The sequence below is a fragment of the Petaurus breviceps genome, unplaced genomic scaffold (assembly GCF_028583685.1).
Source record: "Petaurus breviceps papuanus isolate PSGF00001 unplaced genomic scaffold, PetGlider_PUasm1.0 38, whole genome shotgun sequence".
NCBI lineage: Eukaryota > Metazoa > Chordata > Mammalia > Diprotodontia > Petauridae > Petaurus > Petaurus breviceps.
Window position 1 is genome coordinate 85184087 of NW_027186304.1, and position 10838 is coordinate 85194924.

A 10838-nucleotide genomic window follows, 5' to 3' on the forward strand; every position below is an offset into this window, starting at 1 on the left:
TAAATTGTATACTGCTTTTTTATTGCATAAGATTTGGAAATCAATAAAGAGAAAGCATACACAATAAGGTTCCATGGCTTGGTTAGGAACACTGGCCCCTTGAGCCGTCAGGGAGGCAGGCAGGCACTCAGGTCAGCCAAGAAGTTTCACAGATAAGGCAGCATGTGTTCGGCACAAGCACCAGGGACATTGGTCATTATGTTACTTTGCATCATGACTAGTCAGGGGGGTGATTTTTTTCATCACTTCATTGGGTTAATATTTTAAATGACAGGGAAAGAAAAACGAGAACAACTTTCATATGGACTGACAGGGTTTTACTGTTTGGCCACACGTGGAATCCCAACATGCGGGTACAGAATCAGGGTGCAGCTCCAGGTTCTCACAGGGCCAAAATCATCTTTACATTTCTTTCAACATTTTTTTTGTCTTTCCTACAACATTAATTGTTTTATTTCAATTCTGTCTACGGTCCTGGGTCAGAATTCAGTTATTAAAAACACTCAGTTGATGCAAACAGTGGTTTGATACAACACACAAAATGGGTGTAAGATGTGTTTCACGCAACAAAGAGTAGACTCAATGGGAAAACATTCCCTCAGAGGCAAGACGCCTCATTAATTGCTAATGGAATCATGGAACTCAAATATCATGACAGCTTTTACCTGGAGTATATTATAACTGATTCTTACTAACCTCAGTTCATGTTTGAAGCAAATACTTGTCATGATTTAAGACTTTTTTGCATACAACTCTGAGTAGTGCATCTTGATGTCAGACATATTCATATCTCATGAAGAATGCATGTGATTGCATAAAGAGATGAGTTGTATGATTATATATGAAGACAACAACTACAGTTTTCACAGCACTGCCATTGGTTAATTTTAAAATATTCAAACATTGTTTTTTTAAAAAAAGAATAGAGTTGAACTTAAAACTATACTATGAAAAAAATCATCCTAAGTGAACCAAATCCATCCTTTTCTTCACTATTCATAGATTTTTAAACTTGATCTCTTTTTTTCTAACACTTTTTCACTAATTGTTATTTTAAGCTCCAGTAGCGCGATCCGATTTCAGCCGCCTCTGGGCAAATGAGTTATGATTTGATATCAAGTTCCAAGGAAAATGCTCAAAGTTTTATTTTTCCCCAGTTGAATAAACAGTACCATGTATATTATCTCTTGTGTTAGAATAGTGTTGTCTTCACATAGGACTCAAATAATGGTATTAGTCATTCATTTCCTTGAACACATACACCCTATTGCGTGTTGACAGGTTTATAAGGATGCAGTGGCAGCCGTGGGTGCTGGCGAGCTCTAGACGACAGCCTTGGAATCCTTGCAGTCGTGAGCCGTGGTGCCTGAGTTAGTCTGGTTATTGTCCGCTTTCTCTCCCAGATGCTTGGCTTGTCTGAAAGATTAATACATTAACAAGAGCTTAAGGTCCAGGGTTGCACATCTTAAGACATGTTTATTAGCAGATGGCACATAAGATTCAAAGGTCACCACAAAAGTGACATTTTAAAGTGAAACAACAATATTTATGCCCAGATAGTCTGCTGATGAGATCATGTGGAAATGTTTTTGATTAAATTAACTTATAAATAGTTGCCAATCTATAGAAAACTTAAAATGTCATTTCTGTCCTCCAAAGGTTTTCTTATCTTATTGTTATCAATGCTGCACATTTTACTAAATACTATTTGGTTTTTACAATTCTACATTAACCATAGAATAAATTTACTAGGATAATATAGAACCCTTTAAGTATAATTTTCTAAAGCATTTTAAATATTTTACAATTGTTCTCTCTTACAACATATTTCATAGCAAAAACCGAGTTAATTTTGCTTAAAACCTAGACTACTATTATGTAAGCAGAATTGCTTTCAAAATTTTCAGGTAATATCAACTATTAAACTACAAGTTAAATTTCTTATGTAGCACAACCTAACCAAAAAAAACTAATTAAAAAAGATGAAGTGAACTGATAATTTATTTAGTTGCTTTCTGTTTCAATCAGCACCAGGAAAACAAATGGTGCCATTTTGGCAATACTTTGGGTGTGGGAGGGGAGGGGAAGGGAGGTGACAAATTTGGACAGCAGACATTAGCAAATTTGGGAATTATCTCTTCCTGACTTCTTTGCCTCATTCCTCTATTATCCACCCCACTCTTAGTTTGCTGAAGGGGCGATCTGAAGAGATCGCCTTCAAAATATTTGAGGTGATCAATTTCTCATTTTGTCCTTACTTCTAATCATTGTTATTAACTTTTGGTATGTTTTGTGTTAATTCATCAAAATTTGTACATTAAAAAGCAAACCCTGGCCCACAAAAATAAAGATTGATAAAGACAAAATATTTATGAAAAAAAAAAAACCAAGATGATTATGTGTTTCTTTTAGAAGACCAAGAGGATTATGACAGAGTCACAGATTCAGCTATGACTGAGAGGTTAGAGACTATTTAATCTACCACCTCATTTAAAAGGTGAGATCTGAGAGGTTAGATAACTTGCCCAAGGTTACATGGGTAGCAAATAACAACTGGGATTCAAACCCATCCCTGACTCCAAATCCTGCAGTCTTTCCCCTCTACCACTTTCCTTTCCCCACCCCCTGCCTCCTAACCCTTTATATGTTTTTCAAGAGTTAACAAAGTTTACATTAAATTATTGAACACACATATAAAAATCCAGAGATAAACATCAATACAGCTACTCAAATCTTTTACAAGTTGTTAATAGGAATTTGTAAGCTCTTTTGGTTATTTCCATTACCTTAGATAAACTAAGTAATTTTAAAAGCTATTAACATATTCTGAATCCTGGATTCATTTTGATTCAGTATGCATTTACTATGCAACTATGTGCCCAGCATTGTGCTAGGAGCTTGAGATACAATAACAAGCCAAAAAACAAACTTTCTAGTTCATATATATTTAGTGGATCACACTTGTATGGAATACCTTGTACACTCATCACTGAAAAGAGAATATCAGCAAACAGAGAAATGACAGATTGTACCTACTGTTCAAATGATCCATTTTCAATCTTCATTGCCCCTTCTAGTGGATCAAGACCTTGCTCTGAAAACTGTTTCAAGGCATTTAAAGCAGCCTAGAAAAGAAGAATGTTGTAAAAAATTAATTAATTTTAATACAGCAGGAATAATATTGTACATGTAACTAAATAAAAGCAGCAGCAGCATTTTGTCATTATGAATACCTTTGCAACTTAAATACATGTATGACTATATGCCCAAATAATATCTGGAAATGTATATGTGATATAATGGAAGCCTTTTGTTTTTATATCACATTCTGAATCTTTGCTTCCTCCTGCCACTATAATTCCCTGGTAATAAAGGTTTAAAAAGAAAAGGGGAAAAAAGGAAAGAAATTAGTCAACACTTCTACAATATATGATAATACATGTGATATTCCAGGGAGCAAAGACACTTTGGGTATCCCCCAAATCTTCAAGCTCTAATAGCTTACAGCTGCACTAATACTTTTGGGACACCCTGTATTTTGGAAGGCTACAAAGAAAGTGTTCTTTATTTGTTCTTTACAGTAGAATATATTAATTGGTGAGACCCAATAGACACTGCATTAGAGCTGTGAGGATTTTCTTTGGGGCAAAGAGTCCAAGACGCAGAAGATTTACCTAGAACAAAGATTATTCTCTAGCTTTCTGCAAGCACCATTAGAGCTTTTATCGGTAAATGTAGAGACAATTAACTTGAAGATGAATTCTTCTCAGACATCTTTCCTAGCTAGGATAAAGATCATTTGTGAAGGCTGCATAGTAACATTCTTTTTCTTTTAGCCGGAAAGAGTTAGCCTTTCTTTTGGACAGCCTTCACAGCAGCAGCAAACCCTTTACCTAGTTCTAGCAGCAGTCAGCTCACTGTTATTATTAGCAAGGGAACCACAAACCAGATAATGGCTATATGGAGTGCAGAGTGTTGTAGAAGAAAGAAGAAATCAGTGAGCTTATCCAAGGGTTCTTGGGAGGCACAACTTTCCACAAGGGCTAGATATTTCTTAGGTGTTGATATACTTTATGATGCGTGGGTTGGTGAAGGGTGTTGACAGGATGGTGGAGTCTAGGTTGGATATCTGGGAGGCACCAAAAATGCAATAATGATAAGATCTACATAACTTGTTGACACTCTTGTGCACTTTCCAAACTGTTATTTCTCTGAGTAAGAATTCAAGTCTTCCCCCCACCCCCAACTTTTTTTTTTTAAGCTTGATTAGAAACTTTCTGTTGAGAACAGAATAAATGTGAGCAGTCAGGCTTGCTTTTCTCAGTTAGAAATCCACTGCTCCACACTCTGGCCAGCTGTAAGTCCCCAGGTGACTTTGAACAATAGCTGATACCAACAGTCTTTAGCAGCATTCCCTAACTTTTTTTCAGGGGTAGCTAGGTGGCACAACGGATAGAATGCCAGGGCCTGGAGTCAGGAGGATTGAGTACAAATTTGGCCTCAGATATTTACTAGCTGTGTGACCCTGGGCAAGTCACTTAACCCTGTTTGCCTCAGGCTCTTCATTGGTAAAATGAGGAGAAGGAAATGGCAAACCACTTCCGTGTCTTTGTCAAGAAAACCCCGAATGACTTAGTCACGACTGAGCAACAACACCTTTCTCCTTTGTTGGTGTGAAGCCTCTGCTTGTGCCCTTGATCCCATCCCTTCCGATTTCCTCCAGAAGTTGCCTATTAGATGGCCTTAATTTTCAAACTTTCCTTATCTACTGGTTCTTTCTCTTCTGCCTACAAACATGCTCAGATCCCCCCATTCTTAAAAATTTTTACCTGTTCCTACTATCCCCTCAAGCTCTTGTCTTACATCTCTCTTCACTTTTAAAAACTCCTAAAACAATTGTACTTGACAGCTACTTCCACTTTATACTCATTTCTAAACCCTTTGGCAGTTGACTCAACTGAAATTGATCTCTTTAGGATAATCAATGACCCATTAGTAGATCAATGTAATGGTCTTTTCTTTCTTTCTTTTTTCTACAGGTCAATAATCTAGATATTTATTTTGCTTTTTTTTTTTTTTTTTGCTTTTTGGAGGGGGAAATTTGGGGTTAAATGACTTGCCCAAGGTCACATGGCTAGTTTTGTGTTAAGTGTCTGAGGCTCAGATTTGAACTCAGGTCCTCCTGACTCCAGGGCCAGTGCTCTATTTACTGTGCCACCTAGTTGCCCCTATTTATTTTTCTTAGGATCAGTTTTTTCAGAAGCTTTTTGTCTTTATTAATTTGTTTGTTTACTTTTAGTTTGCATGATTCAGTTCCAAAAAATATATATATTCAGTTCCACAATCCCTTGAGTTTCAAATTTTCTTCCCCTCCCTCTCCTTCGCCCCCCCCCCCCCCCCGCCCACCTCCATGGCAGCATGCAATCAAATATAGGATCTGCAAATACTTTCACATTAGACATTAGTCAGGTTGTAAAGAAGGATTGTAACCGATGAAATGAACAATAGGGAAGAGGAAACAAAACCAAACAAGAAAAAGAAAGAGAGCAGGTAGTTTGCTTCAGTCTGCATTCAAACTCTGTTCTTTCTCTGAATGTCGACATCTCCTTCCATCATTAGTCTTTTGGAGTTGTCTTATAACCTTGCATTGCTGAGAAGGGCCCAGTCTATGAAAGTTGGTCATCACACGTACATTGTGTCTGTAATTGTGTACAAATTTCTCCTGGTTCTGCTCTTCTCACTCAGCATCAGTTTGTATAAGTCTCTCTAGGTAAATATGAAATCTGTCTGCTCCTCCTTTCTTATAGCACAATAGTATTCCATTACATTCATATACCACAACTTGTTTAGCCATTCCCCAATTGATGGGCACCCCTTTAATTTCCAATTCTTTGCCACCACAAAAAGAGCTGCAGTAAATATTTTTGTACATATGGGTCTTGCTCCCACTTCTATGATCTCTTTGGGATACAACCCTAGAAGTGGTATTACTTGGTCAAAGGGTATGCAATTATTTATAGTCCTTTGGGCATAGTTCCAGAATGGTTGAATCAGTTCACAGCTCCATCAACAATGCATTAGTGTTAATGGCCTTTTCTCAGTCCTTCTATGTCTTGATCTCTCTGCAGCATTTGGATTTGTTGACTGCCTCTTCTCTGAATTTTAGTGAATTGCTTTTCCTGGTTCTCCTCCCATCTGTCCATCTGATTCCTTCCTAGTTTCTTCTGCTGGATCATCATTCTTGTCTTGCTTCCTATTCAGGGATATATATACCAGAGCTCTATCATGGGTCTTCTTCTCTATCTATGTCCTCCTTTTTGGTGATCTCATCCCCCACTCCATGGTAAAGGGCTTTAATGGCTGAACTGAGAAGTTTGTGTCTTATCCTAGATACAAAAGGGAGCCACTGGAGCTTCTTGAAGAAGGGAGTGATGTACTTACACCTGTGCTTTAGAGACATCAATCTGGCGACTATGTCAAAGACATCAAAGGAAGAAAAAAAAAGACTAGAGGCATGACCAATTAAGAGGCCGTTTCCATAGTCCAGATGAAAAGTAATGAGGGCCTGAGCCAGAACAGTGTCTATGTGGAAATAAGAGGACCAATGTGAGATGTTGTCAAAGATAAAACCTACAAGACTTGGCAAATGATTGGGTATAAGGGTGAAGAGAGAAGGAGGAGTCAAAGATGATGCTAAAATTGTGGCCCTAGATAACTAGAAGGATGGTTGCCATCTCCTTCCCTCTTTGTAGACTCTCAGATCCATATCTACATCTCTCCTTAATTTTAGTCCCACATCACCAATGTCATATTAGACATGTCCAGCAAAATACATGACAGGCATCTCAAATTCAACATGTCCAAAATGAAGTACATTTTCTTCCTACCTTCCCCTACCCCCATCCATTGTCCAATTTTTTTTTCTTTTTCTTAACTTCCTTCTTTCTGCCAAGGGTACCCCCATTACTCTAATTGCCCATCAGGTACTTGGAAAGCTAGTATAAGCATAAGCTTTATTGCTGTGCAGGAAAGCAAGCAGGCAAAAATGAAAGCACATATGCTATATGGCAACACAGACAAGACATTCAGCCATGCATAGGGCCAGAGTCACTCCTGTGAGAGATGTGCATAGTGGCAAAATCTCAGTGGAAGCACATGCTCAGAGTGGGGAAGTTTTATACCTTAAAGATGAGCTTGGCTGAGAACATATAATCAATGCCAGATATGGGAAGGGGGCATTTCTAATCAGATATGCATGGGGTAGGGAGATGCCCCAGGGTGTTTATCAATACCAAAGTTGGGTGGGGGAAGTTTCCTGCCCAGGACCAGAAATTGGTTGAGGGTTTGAATCTGAAATTGGGGATCCCAGAAATGGGTGCTGGTGAAGAACTGCTGGAGCCTGGTCCAATCAGGAGCCATGATAATTTACATCTTTAACACAGGGTCAGAATGAGTCAGGATAGTTGAAAAGTACAGGTAGCTTTTACATTTACAGTCATTAGGACACTTAGCAGCCTAAGTGACTCCATAATCGAGTCCTATCATTTGTAACTGCAGGAGAAGCAACAGATTTCAAAAATCATAACGACAGCAACCATCCTTCTAGTTATCTAGGGCCATAATTTTAGCATCATCTTTGACTCCTGCTTCTCTCTTCACCCTTACACCCAATCAACTGCCAAGTCTTGTAGGCTCTATCTTGATGGTGTCTCACATTGGTCCCCTTATTTCCACACTGATACTGTCCTGGCTCAGGCCCTCATTACTTTTCATCTGGACTACAGCAATAGCCTCTTAGTTGGTCATGCCTCTAGTCTTTTTTTCTTCTCTATGATGTCTTTGACATAGTTGCCAGATTGATGTCTCTAAAGCACAGGGGTGAGTTCATGGCTCCCTTTTGTATCTAGGATAAGACACAAACTTCTCAGTTCAGCCATTAAAGCCCTTTACCATCAGGTTCTAGCTTACTTTTAGGGCTTACTGCATTTTACTCTTCTACATGTACCCCACATTCTAGCCAAACTGACATACTTGCAGTATGCAGTAAGGATTGCCTTGCCATAGTATCATTACTCAGTAATCACACCTCATTTTTAACCCAAAAGGGTTCAAAGACTGATCATTCATTTTGCTAGATGACTCCAAATGACTTGTCTGATTCTGTAAGTCAAGTCTGCCCCAAAAGGACAAAGAAGTAAAGATTTAATCCAAAAAAATTTTTGAGCCACCGCAGCACTGTACAAAGATGTGTGTGGTAATTACTTTGGAGTGGATATTTGTTTTACTATATTTTCTAAAAATAGTTATATTAATTTATCGCCACATTTCACATATACAAACACGTAGAAAATAAAAGAGTAAATCAACTCATCAAGGACATTTTCCTATTCCTTAAGAGGGCTCACTAGGTCACTGCCATTGGACACATTTAACCTTGGGACAGTCTTCACTAACTGTCATGACCAGCTCTGAATCCTCTACTGATATTAATGCAATATTAAGAAATGTAGAGGAAGGATATTACCATGTTGGGGAAGACCAGTATATGTGGAGGATTATCAGGACATGACAAAAGCTGTTGATGGGAATGTACACATGATGACATCACAGATCCACCAAAGCACAGATCTCGAAGCACAGGAAAGCAGAGTTGTGTCTTCATCAACTGACCAATGTGGGTGGGTGTCCTAGACCCAGGCCTGCTCACAAACTGGGTTTGGAAGTCTCTTTTCTGCCTCCCTCAACCAATCTACTGCTCTGGAGTAGACTGCCCTACCGCCGCCTTACTTATTGCAATAATATAGCATTTATTATCACCTTGTAAGGACATCGCTCTTGTTGGATTTGTTAGTCTAGGACCAAAGCCTCCGATTCCAGTTCTCTCACCTCTAGGACCATAGCCCAAGAACCAGAGCAATGCCTCTGACATCAGGCGTAAAACTTGACTCCACAATATGATCAGGGAATCTTTGATGGTATATCATTTCTACTCTCTAGGGCTGAGGCAAAGTAGTTTTCAGTCAGACCACCGGGGTGCCTGATCACAAGGTATTTAGATTCCCATACTTGACCCAGTATCTCATTTTCCCTGGTGCTTAAGAGATAACTGATGCTACATTTTACTATCCCATGATCCTAAAGAGTGGATTGTTGTGCCTGAAGTCAAATGTTACTGCCTCCCCATTCTATGGCTAACAAACTCCTCTCTCTTCCTTATCAAAAAACTGGGATGTCGAATAGTCACCTGAAAACAACCCTTCCTTGTTTTCTTTCTTTCTTTTTTGGTTATTTGTAATTTAAAAAATTTTAAACAAACACAAAATAAGAAAAGAAAAAAGAAACAAACAAATACTAAAACTAAAATAATAGAAAAGAAGAAAAGAAAAAGCATTGCCACGTGCACAGCAGAATGTGGGAGAGGACTTGAAATACATTTTAAATTTCCATTTCAAGAAAGTATAATAAATACTACACATTGTATTAAGAGCTATCCATCTTTGCTTCCTTGTAAGTCTTCTTTTGTTCTCTGCTGTATACTTTTTGCTTTGTTCTTTTTTTTTTTTTACTGTTCCTCCCTTTCCCCCATAAGGCTACAAGTAAGTGTGGATTTTATACACACACACACACACATATATACACACATATAAGCATATATGCATACATACACATATAGATATATACACACAAATATACATATATACATATACTTAGATGTCGATAATCATAGTCATATATAGACATATATATATTCATATGCATCTATATAAGAATAAACTATACTGTAAAGCCAAGCATGAGCAGTTTTCCAGAAGAATGCTACTGTGAACAGCTGTTAAGGTTCTGATTACATAGTATAGCAAACACTCTATTTATTCAACAACAAATCAGAGCAAAACATTCACAGTAAATCAAGGTACAGCATTCACAATGTTATAACTTATCACAGATAATCAAAATACAGCATTCACAACAACTTATCACAGAAAATGGCCACATAGTTTTCACCACAGTGGTCACAAAGTTTTGAACAAGAGCAATCATTTAGTAACTCAATCATTCAATCATCCTTAAGGAGGTTCCTTAAGGGTCACAAAATACAACAAAGTTCTCCACTCATGGGACACACTAAGTTACAAATCAGTCACTTATTCAGTCATCAATCACTATTCAATCATCAGAAAATAAACAAGCCCTCCATCCCTAGGTCAATAGTAAATTATAATTTCTCAGTCAGTATACAATATCCAAGTAAAGTCTTCTTTCAGCTTGACTAGGGGTGGTCTCTTTGATTCCCTGGATCCCCTTCCATGGTCCCAGATCCTACCTGGATTCACCAAACTGTCACCTGGGTTCAAAGGTAGATGGCTCCTAGGTCCTTGTCCAGCTCTCAGAGCACTTCCTGTTCCACACTGAAGCTTACAGGGTCCAGTCCACCTTAAATCCTTCACAGTCTCTGTTCCCCAGAAGTCAAAGCTTAACAAAGCCACAAACAGACTCATGCAAAGTACTAGTATCACAGTCATGCTTCCTCAGTCTGTGGAAGCTTCAGCTGGCCCTTGGATGTCTTCAGCAGCTCCCAGAAGCTCTGGCTGGCCCTCAGACTCAGCAACTCCTCAGCAGAAGCTCCAGCTGGTTCCCAGGATTAAAATCACTTTACCCAGGTTCCCAAAGTCAAAATTATTCTCTCCAGCCTGGGGGGCCTTTACTCTTCAGCCTCCCCAGTGGCAGCAGTTTCTGTCTCCACAAGCTTGCTCCAAGAAGATCTGTCTAACCCAGCAGGGGCTTCTTCTTACACACACACACACACACACACACACACACACACACACACACACACA

The 10838-nt window shown here is 38.6% G+C and overlaps 1 protein-coding gene across 6 annotated transcripts in view; it reads right to left on the reverse strand.

Moving 5' to 3' along the window:
- Positions 1 to 295: 295 nt before the first annotated feature.
- STAU2 (staufen double-stranded RNA binding protein 2) overlaps positions 296 to 10838 on the reverse strand; it is a 434298-nt gene continuing 423755 nt past the window's right edge. For 5 of the 6 annotated variants that reach the window (XM_069100127.1, XM_069100123.1, XM_069100124.1 and 2 more), the window contains 2 exons: positions 3037 to 3125; positions 296 to 1416 (listed from right to left, as the gene is read on the reverse strand). In XM_069100127.1, the coding sequence (XP_068956228.1) occupies positions 1323 to 1416; positions 3037 to 3125 (183 nt within the window). In that variant the 3' untranslated portion in view covers positions 296 to 1322. Of the gene's footprint in view, positions 1417 to 3032; positions 3126 to 10838 lie in introns of all 6 variants that reach the window. The other variant, XM_069100126.1, reaches the window with a different exon arrangement.